Below are 26,511 nucleotides of genomic sequence, written 5' to 3'. Positions count from 1 at the left end.
GACCTGGCAGTGCAGACGGACCTGCTTACATCATGTCTAATGAACATGGCTTATTTCAGACAGCTAGGATTCTCTCGTCTCTTGACCTGCCAGGGTTGTTCTTCATTTATGGGAATTCTATTTTTGTGGAAATCAAAAAACGTACTTCAAGGTTTTGAAGGTGGACGTTGGTATCAGTTAGTGATGGGATGTTCAGCTCTTTGAGCGTCTGATGGGTGATGATCGGCTCTTAATTTAGCATCTTTTTTAGCCCCATAAGAGAAGCCTTATATTTGCCTCTTTTTGTGCACTTATTGTGTTACAAAACCCCTTACTTTTGTTTACTATCAAAAAAATCACCTATTGCACAAATGAACAAAAAACAGCAAAGAAACCCACAAACAGAACGAGAACCAAACTCAAGAAAGCAGCGTTAACGTCCTCAGAGCAGGCTGGCATTCACAAAATAAGATGGCTCATCTTGGATGGCTGATCCGGTTTCTCCTCCCTGTGAGGCGGATTGGACAACACGAAGCACTCGTGTACTCTCCTCACGGCTGTCTGCTGTCTCACTGTGTAGCATCGTCCACGCCCTCTGTTTTCACATAACCATACAATCTTATATCCTCACATGTGATTGGCCGCCTGTGCATGCGGGCCGATCCAAACAAAGCAGTGCTGTGGGCGGAGCTGGGACAGCTTATATTCCAACGTTCTTCTGAAGACTGTGCTTCTGGAAACACCTGTGAGCCTGGCTCTGCATGGCGCAGGAAGCCAAGCGTGTAGCATTTCTGCTAGGTGCTGTTCTTCAAAAAGGTGCCATGGACTTCAAATGTGACAAATAAAGCTGGACATTCCAGCTCTTTGTTCACAAGGTCAAACAGCTCTTGCAAAGCCCTGTGATGACGGCGGGTATTTGTACATAATTGGATAGGATGTCTAGGGGGGTGTATTCCACCAGCGTAGCTACAGGAAGCCAGGCTGTATCAGGAAAGCTTCGCTTGAACTAACACCGTCTCTGAATTAAGGCTCATCCGTTCCACTAACACATTCCAGCTGCATCTAGCTGAGCTAATCCAAGCGAGGCTTACGTAGCCTGGCTATGTGGGAGGTCCTGAGGAACGTAGGAAGCCCTGACGAGTGGATGGTGGAAAAGAGGAGCAGCAGGAAAAGAGAACAAACCGAGAGCTTCATTTTCTCAGCTGAACAAAGAAAGCTGATGGAGATCAGTGACGTGCGGTGGGTTCATGGCTGGTGAAGCTCCGACTCCTCTGGAGCCACATTTACATTGTAAGAACAAAAAGAGCTTCTTATTTCACTATTCATCCACCAGCATGAAACTACGCCCCCTGGAGGTGAGGCAGAGTACTGCTGCCTCACCTGCTGACTTTTCTCTGCTCTTTATAGTAGATCAGCAGGAATAATTCCCTCACACACATATTAAAGACGTTACACACACGGTGGAGAGTCATGGTGTATAACACATATTTCTGTAACGTTCATTGTATCTTCCTTTTTGTAAAGCCTTAGTTTGACGCTCTGACCCTTGCTTCCATCCACGTGTCACTTGTGAAAACAAAAAACTCCACAAGATCTTTTGTATTCAGTCGAACAGTTTACTTTAAAACTTCACAAAAAAAATGGTCCATTAGTTCTCTATAGTAAGGAAAATAAAAGTAAATAAAACATAATGCCATGAAATGAGAGAAAGAGAGGTCAAAAAACTGTGTGGCTCTACTCCAGGCTTGCCTGACTGTGTTGTTTGATCAGGTCCCAGCAACGCCCCTCGTTAGCCTGCCCAACCAATCAAATATGCAAATCATCTTAGAGCCACTATATCCTCTTCGAAGTTACAAAGTTATCCATGCACGTAATGAAATAAAGCATTTTTCTTGTTTTTAGCTTGAATTACAAAACACCTATATATTAAATAATCTGAAAACATGCATGAAATCTTTAACATAATAACTTTAACCATGATTTAACTAAAACTTGCATTTAGGCTCCTACATTCATATTGGAAATGCTGAGGAACTGAAACACGTCATGAACCCAGTTTGTACTGGATCACCAGTCAGAGGAGGCCCAGCTCGCCACGGCCTCACCCGGGATTTCTGCCCTGGATCTGATCAGGAAATGCTCACATTTCTCTGTAGAGTCATATTGAAAATGCATTTTAAACACAGATCGGTGGAAAATATTAATATTGTTTTCATGTACTCTTTCCTTTTTTTCCCTTTTATAATTACAGGTGAGTCGCTGCCTCATCTGACCGCACGACACTGATGGAGAAGCATGAGGACTTTAAAGTGTCCTCACCAGAAAAGGTGATACAGCCTGGTTAATGAAGCGAGGGAAGCAGCGGCCAACAGACTGCATGCGTACGTTCTACGAGTTTCATCCCATCGTCATTGTTCTATGTGGATTCACCGTCCTGGTTTATTTCTGGTTCCTCTTCTTAAAAATCTGTTAAAAAGCTGAATTGTCTCTGTATGTACTGGCCCTGCTCACTTTATTTTTAACCCAATAATCAATATGCATCATCTTGGTGGTTCTCGTGTGTGTGTGAGCTACATTAACTCTGTTCCACCAGCAGCAGCATCTTACCAGCAAAGCGAACCTGCAGCAGGTGGAAATAAAGAACCAGAACATGTCTCAGAGTGGGAGGAATCTTTGAAGAAATGTTTGTTCTAAACATGTTGAGCTGTAAACATGTTGCTCTGTAGATACCAAGACAACGTCAGAGACCAAGACAACGTCAGAGACCACTGCTACTGGTGGTCCTCCCCCTGAAAACCGTGGGTCTGGTGGTCTGAATGAGCTTTGAATGAAGCGTGCGCCCTCTGCAGGGTCATTAATAAAAGGCCAAGCCATGGTAACCAGAAAGGAACCCTGTCTCTATCTATATCTTTCTCCATCCATCTCTTTAGACCAGCTTTCTCTCTTTCTCTCTTTAAACACCTCGGCCTGTATGGACGGGGCTCAGCTGATCCCAGTTTTATTGGTAGCCAACCAGAGACAGTGGAGGTCGGGTTCCTGAACCTGGGGAGGGTTAATAAGGTGTTAATTAGTTTTAATGAACACCATGTTCTTTTTATTTTAATTTCATGTTCAGTACGTGTTTAATTGTGTTTCTTTAGTTACATGGCGCTGACAGATTTGCCGTTTCCAGACATTGACGGTGGTGATACAATAAGTGTTATTTTTATTTTAAACCAGAATGAGTGGCAGGAGCGCAGCATTGTACCCGGTGGAACAGCTCAGCTACTGACAAAAGAAAGCACAGCTGAAGATAAAATAATGTGAATACTTTGTGAATGTGAATTAGTTCGGTCACGGTCAGAGACCGTAGCTAGGAGGTGGACCCAAATGCAGAAAAGAGGAGAAAGGTGAGGATGAACAAACTTTTATTTTATGCTTGGGTTCATCTGTGGGAGAGTTGGTCCGGGTGTTGATAATGTTTCCTGGGAGAGGACAGGATTAGTGGAGGCCAGGTGGAAATTCTTAATTTTGCAGACAGGATCAGAAGCTTACATGGATCCCGAGGTAGCTGACGGCGGAGGGTGCGTCTGGAAAGAGTCTTTGTCTGTGTAGGTTGTGTTTGGCGCCAGGCAGGTTGGCAAGGCTTGGTCGAGGCTGGAAGTCCTGAGTTCTTTTCAGAGGATCTCTTGCAGCTTGTTGAAGCGATCCGAAAAAAACTGAGACAAGACAAAAAGCAGGTGGTAGCTGCACGGATCCACAAGATAACTTACAAAGAAGACCTGATTACCACGCAGTAGAGAGATGATCCGGCAAAGACTGGAGCTGGTTCTTAAATAGCAGCCTGATCAACAGCAGGTGGATCCAATTGTTGTTCCGGACTTTGCCCTAAGACTTCTGAGAAATCTGCTCACCCCGACCTGACACACCCGGAACACTCAACACACACACAGTCAGAGCATAATCATGACAAGTCCTGCAAAACTAAAGCTAGCTGAACCACCTGAAAGCCATTTGAAATTCGCTGCACAGGTGCTGTTTACGTGGTAAATGAAGCATGTTAAGCTACAGTTTCTATTACTTTTTATTTCTCGCTTGGGAATTCATTTTATTTAAATCACCCGTTTAAACAAAACCCCTCTCCAGGTAAAATCTACTACACAAAGATCTGTCTTTTAAAATTACATGATGGATTTAGCATCTTATTGAAACTATAAAAAAAAACTAAACCACACTTTATTGTAGGATTTTTGCTTTACACCACATTTGTTTTGGTACTGTGTACCAGAAAGTAGCAGTTTAATTTAGATAATTCAGAATTTATCACATTAGACTGGGAGTTTTTGTTGAAGCCAGCTAGCTAGATTTGCCAAGTGGCAGTAATGTGCCATCAGAGTGATGTACACACAAACGTTTCCAGCTGTTTGTTTGACTGCCTTTTGTAGAGGAGGCTGTTACACTGGTACAGCGATCAAAAACAACTTTAGCTATAGCTTTTTTTCTGTAGTTTTTCAAGGTAGCTAGGGTACGTGCTACACCCTTTGACATTGCAATAATTTGGATGTGGTTCAAATAAAGAACAGTACAGAGTTAGGAGAGCTTTCACTTATACAGAACTTCTAATGATTTCAGTGTGGTGATGTTTGCCTTTGGCCAAGTTGTTAAACAGTAGTTGATATTCAACATATTCCCTGCGTGTGTGGTCACCTTGGCCACTGCAATGATCAGTGTGATCTTCTGAAAAGAAATTTTGATATATTGAGTTTGACCTGACTGAAACCCTTTTTACCTGTGATTTAAAAACTGAGTTTTAACTCTACGTAAACCCCGAGCTCTTTATATTTTTGTACAACTGGTATTCTTTCTCCTGACATGTTCTACACTGGGACTGTTTGATCTGCAGAAGAACATAACCACTGTTCAACATTTTCTTTGCTTTGGTTCGTGGTTCTTTGGTAGACAGTCGTAAACTAACCCACAGGACATAGAAGACCAGTCAACCTCTATGAAACTTTATTAACAAGAGAAGCTTCAAAAAACAAGAAAACCTAACAAAAACTAGAGACCAGAATGAGGTCAGACCTTCAACCAATCAGAGAAATTCTAGCTAGAAGAGAAAACAGAGTTTTTATTGTCTGAATGGCCTATGTGGACAGACATCACATCAATCATCTTCACACCATCTCCACGGTAACAGATCAGCTGATGATGGAGCATGTTTAATCTCTGGGCTGCATCATGTTGAGTCCCTGCACAGTTAGACCCAGAACCTCCAGCAGAACCTCAGAAGGCTTGTCCAAGCTCTGGTTCAGCTCAGCCAGCGTCTCATTGGTGGAACAGAGGAGGTCGGCGGCTCAGCGGAACTCCCCGTCCTCCTGCAGGGGGGCGGGCAGCGACTCTGGGAGCTGAGCCTGGCCATCCTGCTTCAGACCATCCACCTGGAGACAGACGGAGACAGAGAGTCATGATGTTTTGTGTCTGTGGATGGATGTCCTGACTTCCCTGCAGAGGAAACACCTTGATGGGGTTTGTTGCTTTTTTAGTTTTTTGCATCTATCAGCATCGTCATGTTTCCTCCCCGTTGCACAGTGATAATCTTAACCCTTAACAGTTGGCATTAGGTTAGAATTATTTTGGTGGTTGATGTCCTGGTAATACTAGATGACCGGTAGATTGACCTTTTCACCATTTCAGAGTCCAGGTACTGTGTACTGCCCCTAGTGGTGACCTCCAGTATTGAACTTGTTGGTAGTGTTGTGCTTCTGTCATTTACAGCAAAAATATTATTGTTATTGTGTGTTGAAATCATGCACTTACGACCAAGCTGATATTGTGTGATGAAATCGTGATCTTGTATTTAAATAAATATATATATATATATATGCACTACCTCTAGCACTACATGACAGCACCTGGGTCCAACTGGACTCAAAAGCGGTCTGACTATCACTTAATTATGACGTCCCATCTTGTTTGAATTCATGCTTGTGTTGTTCTTACTCTCAAATGTAAGTCGCTTTGGATAAAAGCGTCTGCTAAATGACTGTAGAATAGAATAGAATAGAATATACACAAACGCAGCAGAACATTGACGTGTACGCTTGCGTTAACAGAAAGTATATCCCAACCCTACGTCAACTGGGCTGCTAACGATGCTACACCCACTTTACTGGATAAAACTCAAAGCCTCCTGGATCAATCATGGTGGACATTGAATGCACCGACCAGCTGGCTGAGGACGCTCAGTGTCTCCGGGCTGCAGGACATCAGACGTGGCGGCATTCCATCTGGCAGAGCTGCAAAGCAACAACACGTTAAAGCCGACAGTCTGAGCTCCAGCTGAGGAACATCTGAGACTCTCTGGACCAGATCAGCTAACTTACTGTCCATTGCGCTGACCAGCAGGTAGAAGGCGTCCTTCATAGCTGAGGAGGCAGCATCCAGAAGGTCCATGAAGGAAGCAACGGCTGAAGACTGAGGACGGTTGTACGATCCTCTGCTGCACTGCTCCAGCTGAGAGGAAAAGGAGGAAGAACAACATCCAGATTATCTCTGCTCCATGTGACCCAATGTTTCTGATCCAGAGCAGAAAGTACTGTTTCCTCTAGCAGAGTCAAATCGTCCCTGTCCTCCAGAACGGCTCGGAGCGCCTTCAGCACATCAGGACGGCTGGACTCGGGCAGGTCTGCCAGCGGCTGCAGAAGGGCTTCCTTCATCTGGATCCCTGCAGGAAACAGCAGCAACATGGTGATGATGTTCTGGTGAAGAAGAAAACTAATCTGAGAAAGTAAAACGTACCTTCTTGCACCTGCTGAAGGATTTCAGAGTCGCCGCTGTCATGCTTGAACATAGCTGAGAGAAGATATGAAGATTATTAAATTCTAATAACAACACAATCTTTCCCTGCAGACGTCCTGCCACAGAAACAAGTCCACATGAAATGTTGCCATAAAAACCCCATACCCTCACAAAACCCTGATCCCACCCCATACTATCACAAAACCCTGATCCCACCTCATACCACCATAAAACCCTGATCCCACCCCATACCCTCACAAAACCCTGATCCCACCCCATACCATCACAAAAGCCTGATCCCACCCCATACTATCACAAAAACCCGATCCCACCCCATACCATCACAAAAGCCTGATCCCACCCCATACTATCACAAAACCCTGATCCCACCCCATACTATCACAAAAACCCGATCCCACCCCATACCATCACAAAAGCCTGATCCCACCCCATACTATCACAAAACCCTGATCCCACCCCATACCACCATAAAACCCTGATCCCACCCCATACTATCACAAAACCTTGATCCCAACCCATACCCTCACAAAACCCTGATCCCACCTCATACCACCACAAAACCCTGATCCCACCCCATAACCTCACAAAACCCTGATCCCACCTCATACCATCACAAAACCCTGATCCCACCCCATACTATCACAAAACCCTGATCCCACCCCATACTATCACAAAAACCCGATCCCACCTCATACCATCACAAAACCCTGATCCCACCCCATACTATCACAAAACCCTGATCCCACCCCATACCACCATAAAACCCTGATCCCACCCCATACCACCATAAAACCCTGATCCCACCCCATACTATCACAAAACCCTGATCCCAACCCATACCCTCACAAAACCCTGATCCCACCTCATACCACCACAAAACCCTGATCCCACCCCATACTATCACAAAACCCTGATCCCACCCCATACTATCACAAAACCCTGATCCCACCTCATACCACCACAAAACCCTGATCCCACCCCATACCACCATAAAACCCTGATCCCACCTCATACCACCATAAAACCCTGATCCCACCCCATACCCTCACAAAACCCTGATCCCACCCCATACCCTCACAAAACCCTGATCCCACCCCATACCCTCATAAAACCCTGATCCCACCCCATACTATCATAAAACCCTGATCCCACCCCATACTATCACAAAACCCTGATCCCAACCCATACCCTCACAAAACCCTGATCCCACCTCATACCACCACAAAACCCTGATCCCACCCCATACTATCACAAAACCCTGATCCCACCCATACTATCACAAAACCCTGATCCCACCCCATACCACCACAAAACCCTGATCCCACCCCATACCACCATAAAACCCTGATCCCACCCCATACCCTCACAAAACCCTGATCCCACCCCATACTATCACAAAACCCTGATCCCACCCCATAATATCACAAAACCCTGATCCCACCCTATACCACCACAAAACCCTGATCCCACCCCATACCACCATAAAACCCTGATCCCACCCCATACCACCATAAAACCCTGATCCCACCCCATACCCTCACAAAACCCTGATCCCACCCCATACCATCACAAAACCCTGATCCCACCCCATACCACCACAAAATCCTGATCCCACCTCATACCACCATAAAACCCTGATCCCACCCCATACCATCACAAAACCCTGATCCCACCCCATTCCACCATAAAACCCTGATCCCACCCCATACCCTCACAAAACCCTGATCCCACCCCATACCCTCATAAAACCCTGATCCCACCCCATACTATCACAAAACCCTGATCCCACCCCATACCCTCATAAAACCCTGATCCCACCCCATACCCTCATAAAACCCTGATCCCACCCCATACCATCACAAAACCCTGATCCCACCCCATACTATCTGATTATCTGATTTTCACTGGAATTAACAAAAATACCACATTTTTAACAACCTACCCAGAGGGCTTTGTTTGTTAGTCCGGGGTTCGTAGGAGATTTCTAGAAAACACAAAGAGAAGAATTATACTCTGAAACACAGACACATACTAAATTCAGTGTTAATTCTCACCCAGCTTCTCATCCTGGTACAGTATCTCCGTCAGCCCATAAGCAAAAGTGGATTCTTCCAGCACCGTGAAGCTTGTCTCCTCTTTTGCGCTGCCCTGACAGAAGAAATAAAAATCGGTTTATTTAATCAGGCATAAACCACAGATTACAGCGAACGTTCATATAGCACACGGTGCTGTAGGATGGAAAAACTTTTCTTCATAGACAGACTTGTCTCCATGTGATCTCTACAGAAAGCTAATGTTGGAAGAAGAGACAAACAGAACGAGAGACCAGTCCATGGTAGCCGTCCTGTTAGCGGCCAGCTGGACCTCCATGGATCAGACCTGTTTATCCAGAACATCCTGTAGATGCTTGATTGGGCCGAAATCCACAGAAGCAGGAGGTCAACTTGTTGTGTTCTTCTAACCTTTCTTGAGCCACTTTATAGGTGCTTTCTCCAGTCGATATGGGTCAACATGGTCTCTCTGACCCGTCTGCAGCTACGCGTCCCAACATCTGATAGCTTCCTACTTTCCTACCAGAACCTGTTGAGACTTCTGCTTCTTGAGCCTCAGTAGTTCTTCTACTGCTGTGATTCTCAACCTTTGTCAGCCACAACCCCCAAGATAACACACGTTGATGCTGGATTTTTAATATGGCTTGAGCAATAACTTTGTTGTTAATGCGTTAAAAATGAATGCATTAACTCCACATATTAATGTCTTTGCATTAACACATTACTTTTGACAGCCCCAATGAAAACATCTAATGTATTTGATACATTATATATTTTTTTACAATAATATGGTGAACCCCTGAAATTATCGTGGGACCCCTGTGGTCCTGGCCCCCAGTTTGAGACATGTTGTTTTTGGACCAGTTTCAGGAACAGTTTCAGTTGGTTCTGACCACTGCAGACCAGAATTGTCAGACAACAGCAGCAGTCTTGGAGATCCTAGCCTGACTGTCTGATCATCACAGTCTGGACCCGGTCCAAGTCTCTCAGACCCTCATACCAAACCGTTGTCTCAGCTGTGACTCACCAGCTTCCAACAGATCAGGTTTGTTTGTAACCTGATGGATCCTATTATCTGGTAAACCCCATCAAGGCCGTATGATCAATATTTTCTCTTCACAAGGTTTTGGTTCAATATGCAGAGGTCTGTAAGGATTCTACAGAACTTTTAGTTTCTTCTGTAGAAGCAGAAACAACTAATCAGTAATAACTCCAAAAGCTGTTTCCATCGCACTTTAAAACCATCAAATACTGCCATAAAAAACACCTTGAAAGAGCAGAAAACCTTGTCCAGTTCCAAACAACACCTACAATGTTCCCACCAACATGATTAACCGTTCCCACCAACACGAAGAACCAGTTCCACCAAAACGATGAACCGTTCCCAACAACACGAAGAACCGTTCCCACCAACAAGAAAAAACATTCCCACCAACACGATGAAACGTTCCCACCAACAAGAAGAACCTTTCCCACCAACCTGATGAACAGTTCCCACCAGCACGAAGAACCATTCCCACAAACACGAACAAACATTCCCACCAACAGGATGAACCAGTTCCAACAAATCGATGAACCGTTCCCACCAACACGATGAACCAGTTTCACCAAAAGGATGAACCATTCCCACCAACAAGAAGAACCCTTCCCACCAAGAAGATGAACCGTTCCCACCAACCTGATGAACAGTTCCCACCAAAAAGATGAACCGTTTCCACCAACACAATGAACCAGTTCCACCAAGACGATGAACCATTCCCACCAACAAGAAGAACCCTTCCCACCAAGAAGATGAACCGTTCCCACCAACCTGATGAACAGTTCCCACCAAAAAGAAGAACCATTCCCACAAACACGAACAAACATTTCCACTAGCAAGATGAACCAGTTCCACCAAATCGACGAACCAGTTCCACCAAAACGATGAACCTTTCCCACCAAAAAGAAGAACCATTTCCACCAAAAAGATGAACCATTTCCACCAACACGAAGAACCGTTTCCACCAACAAAAAGAACCGTTCCCACCAACACGAAGAACTGTTCCCACCAAAAAGAAGAACCATTCCCACCATCACGATGAACCATTCCCACAAACACGAACAAAGATTCCTACCAACAAGATGAACCAGTCCCACCAAATCGATGAACCCTTCCCACCAACACGATAAACCTATGCTCAGTGCTCAGTTTGAAGATGGTGCCTGTGTGTTCGGCTGGCCATCTGATGCTCCTGCTATGTTTCATGTTTATTTTATTTCTAACTATTAGCACTGAACAGATCGAGTCTCTGCTGGTGTATGATCGCCAGTCCCTTTTATTTATTCGACAGAAAATCGGAAAGTTTACCGCTTCCAGTTATGATGGCAGAAATAATCTGCCCCCATTCCTGGCGGTAATTCCGCCTCACCAGTGCCGGGCCTCGGCTCTACCTCCTAGGCGGAAGCGTCCCCGTCGCCGCAGCAGTCGTGGTGGTCGGCTGGTGAAACTGAAGCTCTGGCTCAGGCTGTCACGCCCTTCGTCCATTTCCCGGACAGGATATGGATCATTATATGCCCACACTGTACACCGACGCTTCCTCGACCCAATTGACACCTGCCTGGTGCCTGTCACCGGCTTATTTAAGGGACTCCAACCACGCCGCCCTTGTCCTCCCCGGGTCTCTCAGCGTCGGGTGGATCATCGGCTCCTGAGGGCATTGCCCTGCGCTTCCCGACCCACCGGACTACAGGCCCCAGTTCTCTCCAGAATTGGCTTGGTGAACACCAGATCCCTGGCGAACAAAACTTTTATCTTGAGGGATTTCTTCAGCTCCCGTGGTCTGGATTTCCTCTGTGTGACCGAGACTTGGATTGGTGCTGGTGAGTCCAGCGCTATGGTTGAGTTTTTACCTGCCGATTGTTCTTATTTTAACTCCCCGCGGACACCAGGCCGTGGAGGAGGAACGGCGGTGGTTTATAAATCAGTTTTTAAATGTAAGCAGCGCACTGTTTTATCCCCACTCTCCAGCTTTGAAGCGACTTTATTTGAGGTGGGTCGCTCTGACCCGGTGCTGTGCACTGTCATTTACCGACCACCCAAATATAATAAAGACTTTGTTAAAGACTTTTCGGATCTTCTGGCTGAAATTGTGCCAAAGTATGACCGTGCACTTTTTCTTGGGGATTTTAATATTCATGTGTGTTGTCCTGATAGGCCGCTGGTGAAGGACTTTTTAAACCTTATTGACTCTTTTAATCTGGTGCAGTGTGTGTCTGGTCCCACACACGAACATGGACACACATTAGACCTCGTCCTCTCACATGGTTTATCTGTGTCTAACTTGGAGATCTGTGATGACGCAATTTCTGATCATATGCCAGTTGTGTTTGAGGTTGCTTTCTCCTGTGCTGATTTTAAAGCTCCTGTTCAACGTTGCCGGTTTTTTAACTCTTTAACTGCTGGTCAGTTCTCTGTGGCTTTTAACCAGCTCTGTGATCTCCCTTCCTCTGCCGACACAGAGCAGCTCAGCTCCTGGTTCAACTCCTCCTGCCGAACTATACTGGACTCTGTGGCTCCAATAAAAATTGTGAAGCCCAGGGTTAAATCTGAGTCCTGGCTTAATGACAAAACTCGGGCAGCTAGACAGGAGTGCCGCAAAGCTGAGCGAAGGTGGAAAAAGGAGAAGCTGCAGGTTTTCTTCCTCATCCTTAAGGACTGTTGGCACTGTTACCAGCACACTGTTAAGGAGGCTAAAAGGAAACATCTAGCAAACCTTATTGAGTCTAATCGCCATAACCCACATGTGTTGTTTAAAACCATAGACACTGTTCTTAATGCCCCACAGCCTGTTAGCCTGGAGGCATCTTCTGAGACTTGCAGTAGCTTCCTCCACTTTTTTATTGATAAGGTTGCTACTGCAAGGACTCTCATCTCTACTTCTGAATCTGACCCCTCTGTCTCTGTTCGATGTTCTGCAGCTCTTGAGGAGTTTGAGCTGGTATCTCTTTCAGTCCTAGAAGATCTGATTGGCCATATGAAGCCGTCAGGCTCTCCCCATGATGTTGTCCCTCCTGGTTTCTTGAAAAAATGTTTTCCTAGTCTAGGGCAGGCAGTTCTGGCCGTTATTAACAGTAGTTTGTTATCTGGAGTTGTTCCGTTGAGTTTTAAACATGCTGTGGTGCAGCCCTTACTTAAAAAACCTGGCCTTGATGGCAGCATGCTGGCCAATTTCAGACCTATTTCGAGGCGCCTTTTATTTCTAAAATCTTAGAAAAAGTTGTCCACACTCAACTCAAGCTGTTTTTAGATGATCATGATGTCCTGGAGGTGTTCCAGTCTGGTTTTAAAACTCTGCACAGCACCGAGTCAGCTTTGTTAAGTGTTTAACGACATCCTCTTAGCAAATGACTCTGGTGAACATATTATTCTTATTTTATTAGATTTAACAGCAGCTTTTGACACTGTGGACCACAACACTTTAGTGGCTCGGTTATGCCACCTAGTGGGCATCGGTGGTACTGCATTGGAGTGGTTCAAGTCTTATCTCTCCGACAGAAGCATGAGTGTGACCTCTGGAAACTTTGAATCCAGCTCTGCTCCACTTCCTTATGGGATTCACCAGGGGTCGATTTTAGGGCCTCTGCTTTTCTCTTTGTATTTACTGCCCCTGGGCTCAATCCTGAGAAGGCATGGCATCTCCTATCACTTTTATGCTGACGACAGTCAGATATATATATGCCCCTTAAAAAGAAACAGTCTTTCTCCCTTGCCCCTCTTCTGGCATGTCTCAAAGACATAAAAGCCTGGTTGGCCCTAAACTTTTTATTCCTTAATGAGGAAAAAACTGAAGTGATGTTGTTTGGTCCCAGTGGCTTTTGTGAACCCTGCACCATTGATTTGGGTCCTTTGGCAGGTTTTTTAAACCCAACAGTCTCAAACTTGGGTTTTAAGATAGACAGCGATTTTAAACTGGATAGTCAAATTAGCTCTGTAGTGAAGTCCAGCTTTTTTCACATCAGGCAGCTTGCTAAGGTCCAACCTTTTCTTAAAAAACAACATTTTGAAACAGTAATCCATGCCTTCATTACATCTCGGCTGGATTATTGTAATGCTCTTTATTTCGGGGTTAGCCAGTCCTCCCTCGCACGTCTCCAGTTGGTGCAAAATGCAGCTGCACGCCTCCTAGCTGGAGTACGTAAGAGGGAGCACATAACCCCATCCTGGCCTCCCTTCACTGGCTGCCAGTGCACTACAGAGTTCATTTTAAGATTCTTTTATTTGTTTTTAAAACTTTAAATGGTCTGGCGCCTCCTTACCTCTCGGAGCTACTCCACCCCTACGCTCCTGCTCGGTGCCTCAGGTCAGCTGATCTGCTGCTCCTGGACGTACCGAGGTCCAAATGGAAGCTCAGGGGGGATCGAGCTTTTTCAGTCGCTGGTCCAAAACTGTGGAATGAGCTCCCTCTCCACATTAGACAAGCTTCTTCATTGTCTATTTTTAAAACTCATCTTAAAACCAATTTTTATTCTTTGGCTTTCAGCCCAGTATGAGACTGTTCCTGTTTTAGTGTGTGTGGTTTGGTTTACTTATTGGTTTTATTTGTTTATATTTGTTCTTTTAAAATTGCTTATTGTTTTGAAACCGTTTTTAAAACAATGAACAATTATTTTATTATACTTTATGATATTATTTATTTCCTGGTTGATTTTTGTACTTTATGTGTTGCTTTGTCCATTTATGTACAGCACTTTGTTTCAGCTGTGGTTGTTTTAAAGGGCTATATAAATAAAGTTGAGTTGAGCTGAGTTGAGATGAACCGTTCTCACCAACACAATGAACCAGTTTCACCAAGACGATGAACTATTCCCACCAACAAGAAGAACCGTTCCCAACAACACGAAGAAACGTTCCCACCAGCAAGAAGAACCGTTCCCACCAACATGATGAACGGTTCCCACCAACAAGAAGAATCGTTCCCACCAACACAATGAACCAGTTCCACCAACACGATGAACCAGTTCCACAAACACAATGAACCAGTTCCACCAACACAATGAACTGTTCCCACCAACACAAAGAACCGCTCCCACCAACACGTTAAACCATTTCCACCAACATCATGAACCGTTCCCACCAACAAGAAGAACCCTTCCCACCAACACGATCAACCATTCCCACCAACAAGATCAACCAGTTCCACCAAAATGATGAACCGTTCCCACCAACCTAATGAATCATTCCCACCAACAAGAAGAACCGTTCCCGCCAACACGATGAACCAGTTCCACCAACACAATGAACCAGTTCCACCAAAACAATGAATCGTTCACACCAACAAGAAGAACCGTTCCCACCAACACGATGAACCAGTTCCACCAACATAATGAACCGTTCCCACCAACACAATGAGCAATTCTCACCAACACAATGAACCAGTTTCACCAACACACAATGAACCAGTTCCACCAACAAGAAGAACCATTCCCACCAACACGAAGGACTGTTCCCACCAAAGAGATGAACCGTTCCCACCAACACGAAGAACCCTTCCCACCAACATGATGAGCCAGTTCCACCAACACGATGAACCAGTTCCACCAACACAATGAACCTTTCCCACCAACACGATGAACCAGTTCCACCAACACGATGAACCTCTCCCACCAACACGATGAACAAGTTCCACCAACACGATGAACCGTTCCCAACAGCATGTGTACCTCCTACAGACATCTGAGGCGAGTCCTGCAGGATGACTGAAAACTTGGAGAAGACCATGATGGAAAGCTGGAGTCCATCAGCAGATCTGTTTTTCTGGTTCTCTGCGGCTTCACTTACCTTCACCAACAGATTCACCATCTTTTGGCATAATGCTGAGATGGAACCTTCCTTGTTGGACTTTCGGATCAGTTTGACCGGTCCAGTGTTGTAAACCGTCTGGTTAACGAAGGTCAGCTTGTCTGTCTCCTTCAGATTCAGCTGCTTCAACATGTCCTTGTTAATGGTCCTAAATTAAACCACAGCATAAGCAGTTAGGAGTTAGGAAATGTTAAGAGGACTTAGGAAATGTTAAGAGGACTTAGGAGATGTAAGGAGGAGTTAGGAGATGTGAGCAGGAGTTAGGAGATGTTAGAAGGACTCAGGAGATGTAAGGTGGAGTTAGGAGATGTTAGGAGGAGTTAGGAGATGTAAGAAGGAGTTAGAAGATGTAAGGAGGAGTTTGGAGATGTAAGGCGGAGTTAGGAGATGTCAGGCTCAGACGTGAGGAGGAGTCTAGGAGATGTTAGGTAGGAGATATAAGGAGGAGTTAGGAGATGTAAGGAGGAGTTAGGAGATGCAAGGCAAAGTTAGGAGATTTTAGGAGGAGTTAGGAGAAGTAAGGAGGAGTTAGGATGTGTAAGAAGGACTTAGAAGATGTAAGGAGGAGTTAGGAGATGTAAGAAGGACTTAGAAGATGTAAGGAGGAGTTAGGAGATGTAAGGTGGATTTAGGAGATGTCAGGCTCAGACGTGAGGAGGAGTCTAGGAGATGTTAGGTAGGAGATATAAGGAGGAGTTAGGAGATGTAAGGAGGAGTTAGGAGATATAAGGAGGAGTTAGGAGATGCAAGGCAAAGTTAGGAGATGTTAGGAGGAGTTAGGAGATGTAAGGCGAAGTTAGGAGATATAAGGAGGAGTTAGGAGATGCAAGGCAAAGTTAGGAGATGTTAGGAGGAGTTAGAAGATATAAGGAGGAGTTAGGAGATGTAAGGCGGAGTTAGGAGATGTCAGGCTCAGACGTGAGGAGGAGTCTAGGAGATGTTAGGTAGGAGATATAAGGAGGAGTTAGGAGATGTAAGGAGGAGTTAGGAGATATAAGGAGGAGTTAGGAGATGTAACGAGGAGTTAGGAGATGTAAGGTGGATTTAGGAGATGTAAGGCGGAGATAGGAGATAGGAGATGTAAGGAGGAGTTAGGAGATATAAGGAGGAGTTAGGAGATGCAAGGCAAAGTTAGGAGATGTTAGGAGGAGTTAGGAGATGTAAGGAGGAGTTAGGAGATGTAAGGTGGATTTAGGAGATGTAAGGCGGAGTTAGGAGATATAAGGAGGAGTTAGGAGATGTGAGAAGGACTCAGGAGATGTAAGGAGGAGTTAGGAGAAGCAAGGCGAGGTTAGGAGATGTGAGAAGCACTCAGGAGATGTAAGGAGGAGTTAGGAGATGTAAGGTGGAGTTAGGATGTGTAAGAAGGACTTAGAAGATGTAAGGAGGAGTTAGGAGATGTAAGAAGGAGTTAGGAGATATAAGGAGGAGTTAGGAGATGCAAGGCAAAGTTAGGAGATGTTAGGAGGAGTTAGGAGATGTAAGGCGAAGTTAGGAGATATAAGGAGGAGTTAGGAGATGTAAGGCGAAGTTAGGAGATATAAGGAGGAGTTAGGAGATGCAAGGCAAAGTTAGGAGATGTTAGGAGGAGTTAGAAGATATAAGGAGGAGTTAGGAGATGTAAGGCGGAGTTAGGAGATGTCAGGCTCAGACGTGAGGAGGAGTCTAGGAGATGTTAGGTAAAAGATATAAGGAGGAGTTAGGAGATGTTAGGAGGAGTTAGGAGATGTAAGGCGAAGTTAGGAGATATAAGGAGGAGTTAGGAGATGCAAGGCAAAGTTAGGAGATGTTAGGAGGAGTTAGGAGATGCAAGGCAAAGTTAGGAGATGTTAGGAGGAGTTAGAAGATGTAAGGAGGAGTTAGGAGATGTAAGGCGGAGTTAGGAGATGTCAGGCTCAGACGTGAGGAGGAGTCTAGGAGATGTTAGGTAGGAGATATAAGGAGGAGTTAGGAGATGTAAGGAGGAGTTAGGAGATATAAGGAGGAGTTAGGAGATGCAAGGCAAAGTTAGGAGATGTTAGGAGGAGTTAGGAGATGTAAGGAGGAGTTAGGAGATGTAAGGCGGAGTTAGGAGATATAAGGAGGAGTTAGGAGATGTGAGAAGGACTCAGGAGATGTAAGGAGGAGTTAGGAGAAGCAAGGCGAGGTTAGGAGATGTGAGAAGCACTCAGGAGATGTAAGGAGGAGTTAGGAGATGTAAGGTGGACTTAGGAGATGTAAGGTGGAGTTAGGAGATGTAAGGAGGAGTTAGGAGAAGTAAGGAGGAGTTAGGAGATGTTAGGAGGAGTTAGGAGATGTTAGGAGGAGTTAGGACATGTAAGAAGGAGTTAGAAGATGTAAGGAGGAGTTAGGAGATGTAAGGAGGAGTTAGGAGATGTAAGGAGGAGTTAGGAGATGTGAGCAGGAGTTAGGAGATGTGAGAAGGACTCAGGAGATGTAAGGAGGAGTTAGGAGAAGCAAGGCGAAGTTAGGAGATGTGAGAAGGACTCAGGAGATATAAGGAGGAGTCAGGAGATATTAGGAGGAGTTAGGATATGTTAGGAGGCGTTAGGAGATGTAAGAAGGAGTTAGAAGATGTAAGGAGGAGTTAGGAGATGTAAGGAGGAGTTAGGAGATGTAAGGAGGAGTTAGGAGATGTAAGGAGGAGTTAGAAGATGTAAGGAGGAGTTAGTAGATGTAAGGAGGAGTTAGTAGATGTGAGGAGGAGTTAGTAGATGTAAGGAGGAGTTAGGAGATGTGAGGAGGAGTTAGTAGATGTGAGGAGGAGTTAGGAGATGTGAGGAGGAGTTAGTAGATGTAAGGAGGAGTTAGGAGATGTAAGGAGGAGTTTGGAGATGTAAGGAGGAGTTAGTAGATGTAAGGAGAAGTTAGGAGATGTAAGGAGGAGTTAGGAGATTTAAGGAGGAGTTAGGAGATGTAAGAAGGAGTTAGGAGACGTAAGAAGGAGTTAGAAGATGTAAGGAGAAGTTAGGAGATGTAAGGAGGAGTTAGGAGATGTAAGGAGGAGTTAGGAGATGTACGGAGGAGTTAGGCGATGGTACCTGCTGCTGAACTTGCTCCTGATGTTTTTCAGGTTGGCCTTCTTCTTCTTGAGGCTGACGGGTGCAGTCATAGTGTCCACTGTGTCGGCTCCTGCTGAGATTTTACCTTTACCCACCAGATCATCTCCTCCCCCAATGCTGCCACTCCCGCTGGTTTCCACAGAAGTCATGAAATCCTTCCCCAGAACTTCCTCCTCAAATCCTGACAGAAGTGTTTATGTCATTAAAACTTGGCATGTTTTCTTTGTGTGATTGTTCAAGTCGGTTCACTCACCCGGCTGGAACTCCTTCTCATCCAGAAACTCAGGCAGCGAGCACAGCATGGCCTTGTACTTTGGAAACTGCCAGAAACTTCCCTCTCTGACTTTGACCAGAGTCAGGAGCTCCACTTTATTGCTCAAGTCATGGTTGGAGATCAGATGTTTGTCGGCTCCAAGATTTTTAAGAATTGATTTGGTTTCAACTGCAAACATCTTCTGCAGAGACAAAATGGGATGAAAAACATAATTATTATCAGCTGCAACCAAGTGGTACAACACGCAAACCTGAACCTGCACCTGGACCTAGACATGAACCAAACTGAAGTAATGATAGAAGTAGTCCTAGGAATGAGTAAACTAGTCCTAGGAAAGAGTAATCTAACTAGGTTTCAGTCGGGGAGTATTCATTTTACTGCCTACGTACACCGGGTGCTCAGATCAATCTCACGCTAACCGGAGGACCAACACAGCGCCATCTTAAAACATTTGGACCAAACTCTTAAACCAGGATTTTTTCTTAAGCAGTTTAATTGCTGACTCTTCCCCTAACATTGTTCTAGAAACAGATAAGAATGGACGATTAGAGTTGAATTAATAAAGGTTCAGTCTTTTCATGCTGAAAACTTGGCTCAGAGCACAGTGAGCTGTCGTCGTTTGTACAGAGACTGACAAGAAACATCTCACCAGGTCTTCCAGGCTCAGGCTGCTTTACAGTGATCCGGCTCCAGTCAGTGATCCGGCTCCAGTCAGTGATCCGGCTCCAGTCAGTGATCCGGCTCCAGTCGGTGAGACGATAAACTTTGAAATATTTGAGCAGAAGGTTTTATACAGTTTCCTGGTCCTGCCCTCTCAGCCCTGAGGCAGGCAGCAAGTTATGATTCACCCAAACCCTCCCTCCCCGTCCTGTCCCGTCTCCATCCTTGTTTTTCTGCTCTCTACTTCCCTCTGTCTGTCTGTCTGTCTGTCTGTCTGTCTGTCTGTCTGTCTGTCTGTCTGTCTGTCTGTCTATCTATCTATCTATCTATCTATCTATCTATCTATCAAGCACGTAGCTCAAAGAACTGAATCATTTCATTCAGCGCTGCGGGTTTGGTGTCCTCAGTGCTCCAGCCTGAAGTGGCTGTAGTGTCTGATTTTTTAGCATCCTAGTTACGTTTAATAACCACGCAGCATTAAAACCCAGTAAACTGGTTTAAGGTTCGTTTTAAGATAAAAAAGTCATCATTTTAGTTGATGACAAACACGACCTCTTTGTTTTTTCCCGGCTGTAGAGATGGGTAAAAGTCTTTTTGGTGTTAAGTTCGGTCAGGTTTCAGACCAGACGGATGGCATTCCTGCAGAGGCACATGTGTCAAATTCAAAGCCTGCAGCCCGCAGGCCTATGACCTATGACCCACACGATCTTATCTTATTACTGTTTTTATAGGTCATATCTAACAGGCTGTTAGTTCCAGGGTCAACATGTGAATCAGCTCATTTTAATACGTTTGTATTAAACATTGAACCAGTTCGGCTCTCAACTTGTTCCAATTCTTTCAGTTTGGGCCGCTGTGTGTTTGACTTTGACCCCCCGGCTCTGACAAATAAAGAGCCGGAAAGTCCAGGTCCAGTGAGAAAACGGGAGATGCTGCTTAGAGGAGCAAAGATGGAGCAAACGCAGAAGAAAATGGAGGCATCATCACCTTCATCTTCATCCAGGAAGAGATCATTCCTATCTGGGCAGGAATGCTCCATCCCCGGATGAAGGGGGCCAGGAACAGCTGACCTGCACGGAATGGACCAGAACCAAGACAGCAGGACTTCCCCACAGCGTGTTGGACCAACTGGTCCAGTTCTGGTTCAGCATCCAGAACAACAACAAGATGTGAGGTAAGAAGAACGCAGACTGAACTTTGTTCATACGGTTCTGGACAAGTTCAGAAGTGTAACCACAGACTTCCCTGGAACTCATCCCATGACGGCGAGAACATGGAGCAGAGGTTACCATGGCAACGTGGAGGTTTCATAACATGAAACCATGAAGGAAAACCAGTTGCAGAGGAACTAGTCTGACACCACCACCACCCAGCACTGCTGCACCCACTCCACCACCTAGTCCAGAGGTCGGCAACCCGTGGCTCTTTCATCCCTCTGATGCGGCTCCCTGGCTTTTGAAAATAATAAAATGTTTATTCAGTTAAAATGTATTTTGTGGAAGAAGTGAAAACTTTCCTGAGCAGCAAAGTGCTCACACTTCCTGAGCGGAACAGCCACAGTGGCTGGAAAAGCTGCACTTCATGGTAGACATGAAAGCACCTGAACAGGCTGAACACAGCTCTTCAGGGGAAAGGACGCTCAGTCCTTTCTGATAACTGTTGCTGTATGTTCTTAGCAGCTTAAACTTTTCTGAAAATAAAATGATCCCATGTTATGTGGTGTTGCTTCAAGTAATGTGAACACCTTTCATTTTTACTTTGTTCCTTATAATGTTTACAACAGCGTTTGCTTTCAAAGTAGCAGAAAACGTAGCGTTCACATATGAAGAGCTCACCGCTTTACCAACTTACAGCATAGCCACCTTGTCCTCAGCATCTTTAACACGTTTTAGCTTCTTTGGTGGACCAGTCAAGTGGTTAGTCTAGAACATGGACTGTGATCATATGCTGGAGGAGTTCCATCTTAATGAATGGACACCGGCCTGTGTAATCCCAGTTCTGACCTCTGTGTCTGTATTTAAGTGTGCAGCTGAGAAACTGAGCAGGAACAAGCGTTGGCTGCAGGGTGGCAGATGCTATGTGTGCCTTAACACACCTGGCTGTCATGGTCAAATTCTATGACCCTTTTAAAAGGGTCTCGCTCTGTGGGACTTAGTGGGACATGACCTGTCCAGCCAGCCACTGGCAGAGCCTGCCAGCATTAATCTGCATGCTGTGGCATGTCCTGCTCTCCAGGACCATTTTCCTCTTCAGGATTCTTTTGTTTCCTCTTCTGAAAACTGTGCCACAGAAACAGTGTTTAAAAAAGTTTAATCGTTCATTTCAGTGCTGATTGTAACTTATCAAGGAAAGACTTAAAAACAAAAATGTATCACTAATCCCAGGAAAAATGATAACAATAAGCTGCTTGTTGATGGACAAAAAGTAAGAAGTGTGATTGCATCAGTGATGGAAAAATGTCTTTGAACATCCACACATCCTCCCACAGCTGTTACAATACAAACAGAAATGTTTGTACCCGTACATGTACGTGAGGTAGACCTGCCTCTTAACTGCTGAATAATGTGTTGCATTGAGACTTTTTCCAGCTGGATGCGAGTTATTGAGCCAAAGTTTCTTCAAACGTCCTCAGACAGATGATGTATGCTGTAGAGATGTGACGTTCATGAACAAATCGATTCGTTTGAACGACTATCCACATGACTAAACCTGGTCCTGCGTATCCACATGACTAAACCTGGTCCTGCGTATCCACATGACTAAACCTGGTCCTGCGTATCCACATGACTAAACTTGGTCCTGCGTATCTACGTGACTAAACCTGGTCCTGCGTATCCACATGACTAAACCTGGTCCTGCGTATCCACATGACTAAACCTGGTCCTGCGTATCCACATGACTAAACCTGGTCCTGCGTATCCACGTGACTAAACCTGGTCCTGCGTATCCACGTGACTAAACCTGGTCCTGCGTATCTACATGACTAAACCTGGTCCTGCGTATCCACATGACTAAACCTGGTCCTGCGTATCCACATGACTAAATCTGGTCCTGCGTATCCACATGACTAAATCTGGTCCTGCGTATCCACGTGACTAAATCTGGTCCTGCGTATCTACGTGACTAAACCTGGTCCTGTGTATCTACGTGACTAAACCTGGTCCTGTGGGTGAAGTCTTGTCCAAGGACACAACGACAGATGACGGGGGGAGTGGGAATCAAACCGCCAACCTTTCGGTCATGGGACGACCCGCTCTACCATTTTGATCAAATGATTTTAGTATATTTAAGATATTCTGAGCCAACAGGAATGTAGAAAAAGTTGGAAATCATAGATCAGAAACAATACAAGGAGTAGAAAAGAAAACTGGAAGTAGTTTGTATCCCTGCAGGTCCCATCGTTTCTTTTAGAAAACAGTAAATAAGAAACTTACCTACTGATGACATAACAAAGCCCAAGTTGTGCTATTAAGAAAAAACCCAAACAAACAAGAAAACACATCCCTGTTAAAAGTTCCTTCCTCAGAGCTCCACCATCGACCAGCAGAAACTCTGTCCAACAGACGCTGCCGTTGTTTCGTGCCTCTTTCTTCATTTTCTGAAGGCCTCATACCGAAATGTTTGAAATGCACCAACGTTCCCAGCAGAAGCGTTTCAGAGTCCCTGTTCTTCTCCTGATGTACGTCGAGTCGTTTGGCATCCAAGATAAGATAAAACAACGCTGCCGCGCTTAAAGCTCGTCTCAACCCTTTTACAGTAAACAGAGAACTACTTTCACCACAGACGCTTGCATGGATCCAACATGTCACCTGGAAACACGCTTACATGGGACAGGCTTCCTGAAACATACTGCAGATCAATGTTCAAGCTCAAGTTCAAGTTTATTTATATAGCACATTTTCTGCAACAGCAGTTGCCCAAAGTGCTGAACAATAGAACAAAAACACTCCACAGTTAAAAATAAAACACTACACAATAAAACAATAAAAACCAATAAAAATAAAAACAGAAATAAAAACTGACAAAACTAGAATTAAAAACTAGAATAAAATTAAATAATAAAACACGCGAATGTCGAGCTCAGTTTTGTTCAAATGCCAGTGCAAAGAAGTCGGTGGTTTGAGTAAAGACTTAAAACCAGCGACAGACTGAGCCGCTCTAATGTGAAGGGGAAGCTGTTCCACAGCTTAGGAGCAGCAACAGAGAAGCTCTGTCGCCCTGGATTTAAGTCTGACATTTGGGACCTTCAGTAGGAGCTGTGAGGAGGACCTCAACGTCCTTGCTGGAGCATGCTGGTGTAGCAACTCTGACAAGTACGAGGGAGCCAAACCATTTAAAGCTTTAAAAACAATTAATAAAATCTTGTACTGGGTCCTAAACATAACAGGAAGCCAGTGCAAGGAAGTGAGCACAGGGGTGATGTGATCACGTCGTCGTGTCCCTGTAAGCAACCGAGCAGCAGCATTTTGGGCAAGCTGCAGTCGATGTAGAGATGTGTGGTCAATGCCGTAATGTAGGGAGTTGCAGTAATCAATACGGGACATAATGAGCAGGTGAATAACTTTTTCTAAGTCATACTTGGGCAGGTAGGGCTTTAACTTGCTGAGCATCCTCAGATGGAAAAACACACTTTTGACTACAGAGTTAACCTGCCGGTGGAAGTTAAAGGAGTTATCAATAATCACACCCAGATTTTTGGCATGGGTTCGACAAAATGAAGTAAGCGGACCGAGAGCGCTAACTGCACCATTTAGAAGTTCTGAATTTCCAAAAACAACAATATCAGTTTTGTCCTTATTTAAGTGGAGGAAATTTAAATCCATCCAGGCTTTTAGCTCATACAAGCAGCTGAGAAGGTTGGTCAGAGAATCCCCCTGTGGTTTTAAGGGGATGTAGATCTGAACATCATCAGCAAAGCAATGGTAGGCAATATTGTGCTTCTGAAAAATAGACCCCAAGGGCAGCATATACAGGGAAAAAAGCAGTGGACCCAAAATAGACCCCTGTGGGACCCCATAAATGAGAGGGGCAGAAGCTGAGGAAAACTCCTCAAGGTGAACACAAAACGACCGGTCCGACAAGTAAGACTGGAACCAGCGCAGGGCAGTTCCTCTAATACCGACACAGTGCTCTAAGCGGGTCAGGAGGATTTGGTGGTCCACCGTGTCAAAGGCTGCGGTCAGGTCTAAGAGAATCAAAACCGCAGGACTTCCAGAGTCAGTAACTAAAAACAGATCATTAAAAACTCTTAAAAGTGCAGTTTCAGTACTGTGGAGAGTCTTAAAACCGGACTGAAATTTTTCTAAAACATTACTAAAATCTAAGTGAGCCTATAATTGAATGCACACTATTTTTCTAAGACTTTTGATTAAAAGGGTAATTTGGAAGTCGGCCTGTAGTCAGAACTGAGGGATCTAAGTTAGGTTTCTTTAAAAGAGGCTGCACAAGAGCATGTTTAAAAGCAGCGGTAACACACCGCGGTGAAGTTGGTTTTAGGTTGGATATTCGACAGACATTCATCATTTCCGTGTTCAATAGCTTCCGTTTCACGTGACCAAAACACGCAATTCCTGACCTGTATTATAGCACAAGATGAGACAAACAAGACACACCCCTTTTGATTCATTTTGAAAGCTCCTTCTGTTTTTTACAAAATTTTACAGTAATAAAATCAATATTTCTTCAATAGCTTCCACATCATGTCACCGAGGGGCCCCAAACCTCAACTAAAATATTCTACTAAGACACACAAACAAGACACACCCCTTATGATTCATTTTGAAAGCTCCTTCTGTTTTTTACTATTTTTTTACAGTAGAAATATAAATATTTCTTCAATAGCTCCAGCAGACACCCAGGGGGGGACCACCAGGGCCCCAGTCACAGACACACCCAGCCAGCCTGCTGCTGCGTCAGGTCCGCATGACCTCCAGCAGACATCCAGCAGGCACCAAGCCTCCGGAGGACATCCAGGGCCCAAGTCACACTCTTCCCCAGCCAGGCTGCTGCAGCTGGAGGCCCGCATGACATCCAGCAGACATCCAGCAGGCACCCGGCCTGCTGGAGGACCTCCAGGGCCCCAGTCCCACTCCTCCCCAGCCAGCCTGCTGCAGCTGGAGGCCCGCACCCAGCTGGCTGGAGGACAACCAGAGTCCCCGAGCCCTTCCTGGCCGCCGCGGAGCCGGTCGCGGCGCACCGCCGCGGAGGAAATGCACCCGGCGAGGGCAAGCCAGCGCCGGGGAGAGGTCCCCGCCGCCTGCCCCCCGAGAGGAGAAGCGGTGGGGATCCTTCCACACTGGGCGGCCGTCCCTGACCCGTCGGGTTGAATCCCCCGGGCGGACTGCGCAGACCCCATCCGTTCACCTCTTAACGGTTTCACACCCTCTTGAACTCTCTCTTCAAAGTTCTTTTCAACTTTCCCTTAAGGTACTTGTCGACTATGGGTCTCGTGCCGGTATTTAGCCTTAGATGAGCTGCATTCCCAAACATCCCGACTCCGAGAAGACCGGGCCGGGGGCCGTTACCGGCCTCACACCGTCCACGGGCTGAGCCTCCATCAGAAGGACTCAGGCCTCTGACCGACACCGGGCGAGCGGTCTTCTGTACGCCACATTTCCCGCACCCGCCAGTCGGACGGGGATTCGGCGCTGGGCTCTTCCCTCTTCGCTCACCGCTACTTGTTAGTTTCTTTTCCTCCACTTAGTAATATGCTTAAATTCAGCGGGTCGTCTCGTCTGATCTGAGGTTGTATTTGAAGTGGGTTAGGGGTTGGGGAGGTCACCCCCCCGCCAACCCCCAGGCGTGGCTCCCCGGAAGAGGGGAGGCTCACGGAGCTCGGGATCAGCTGGA

General features: G+C 45.5%; 2 protein-coding genes and 1 long non-coding RNA gene across 6 annotated transcripts; all 3 read right to left on the bottom strand.

The window, feature by feature from the left end:
- Window positions 1–3,369: 3,369 nt before the first annotated feature.
- Window positions 3,370–4,303, bottom strand: LOC121630049. Its single transcript, XR_006008474.1, has 2 exons — window positions 3,514–4,303; window positions 3,370–3,443 (listed from the first exon to the last, which is right to left on the bottom strand). It is a non-coding gene; the product is annotated as an uncharacterized LOC121630049 (long non-coding RNA).
- A 646-nt stretch (window positions 4,304–4,949) lies between these two features.
- LOC121630031 lies at window positions 4,950–19,892 on the bottom strand. Its single transcript, XM_041970061.1, has 11 exons — window positions 19,652–19,892; window positions 18,982–19,183; window positions 18,708–18,909; window positions 15,646–15,814; window positions 8,832–8,925; window positions 8,720–8,761; window positions 6,757–6,810; window positions 6,555–6,682; window positions 6,342–6,471; window positions 6,184–6,254; window positions 4,950–5,396 (listed from the first exon to the last, which is right to left on the bottom strand). Exons 2-11 carry the CDS (start codon window positions 19,178–19,180, stop codon window positions 5,313–5,315), a joined length of 1,173 nt encoding a protein of 390 aa, XP_041825995.1. The 5' UTR covers window positions 19,181–19,183; window positions 19,652–19,892; the 3' UTR covers window positions 4,950–5,312.
- LOC121630033 lies at window positions 9,698–15,624 on the bottom strand. 4 transcript variants are annotated; one of them, XR_006008467.1, is made up of 3 exons: window positions 14,933–15,226; window positions 10,419–10,999; window positions 9,698–10,308 (listed from the first exon to the last, which is right to left on the bottom strand). XR_006008467.1 is itself a non-coding variant. In XM_041970065.1 (2 exons), the coding sequence occupies exons 1-2, from the start codon at window positions 15,365–15,367 to the stop codon at window positions 10,029–10,031; spliced, it is 1,074 nt and encodes a 357-aa protein (XP_041825999.1). In that variant the 5' UTR covers window positions 15,368–15,624; the 3' UTR covers window positions 9,698–10,028. The 4 variants fall into 4 exon arrangements, 2 of the variants coding, with proteins under 2 accessions (XP_041825999.1, XP_041826000.1); XR_006008466.1 differs by having other exon boundaries at window positions 9,698–10,999; window positions 14,933–15,229; XM_041970065.1 differs by lacking the exon at window positions 14,933–15,226 and adding an exon at window positions 15,265–15,624 and having other exon boundaries at window positions 9,698–10,999.
- Window positions 19,893–26,511: the final 6,619 nt, after the last annotated feature.

This window comes from Melanotaenia boesemani, chromosome 19 (genome assembly GCF_017639745.1).
Source record: "Melanotaenia boesemani isolate fMelBoe1 chromosome 19, fMelBoe1.pri, whole genome shotgun sequence".
Lineage (NCBI taxonomy): Eukaryota > Metazoa > Chordata > Actinopteri > Atheriniformes > Melanotaeniidae > Melanotaenia > Melanotaenia boesemani.
The sequence above is the reverse complement of the archived record's forward strand: the minus strand, read 5'-3'. Positions and strand labels throughout refer to the sequence as shown.

What these genes read in the sequence shown, in the direction of transcription:
- LOC121630031 (XM_041970061.1), bottom strand. Translation starts at nt 19,180, where the DNA reads ATGTTTGCAGTTGAAACCAAATCAATTCTTAAAAATCTTGGAGCCGAC. An exon ending in TGAGAAGGAGTTCCAGCCGG is followed by an intron (nt 18,910 to 18,981) that starts GTGAGTGAACCG and finishes CACTTCTGTCAG; the next exon opens with GATTTGAGGAGGAAGTTCTG. An exon ending in TGGTGAATCTGTTGGTGAAG is followed by an intron (nt 8,926 to 15,645) that starts GTAAGTGAAGCC and finishes TTCTTCTGTCAG; the next exon opens with GGCAGCGCAAAAGAGGAGAC.
- LOC121630033 (XM_041970065.1), bottom strand. Translation starts at nt 15,367, where the DNA reads ATGTTGGTGGGAAGGGTTCTTCGTGTTGGTGGGAACGGTTCATCTCTT. An exon ending in TCTTCTTGTTGGTGGAACTG is followed by an intron (nt 11,000 to 15,264) that starts GTTCATTGTGTG and finishes CACTGAGCATAG; the next exon opens with GTTTATCGTGTTGGTGGGAA.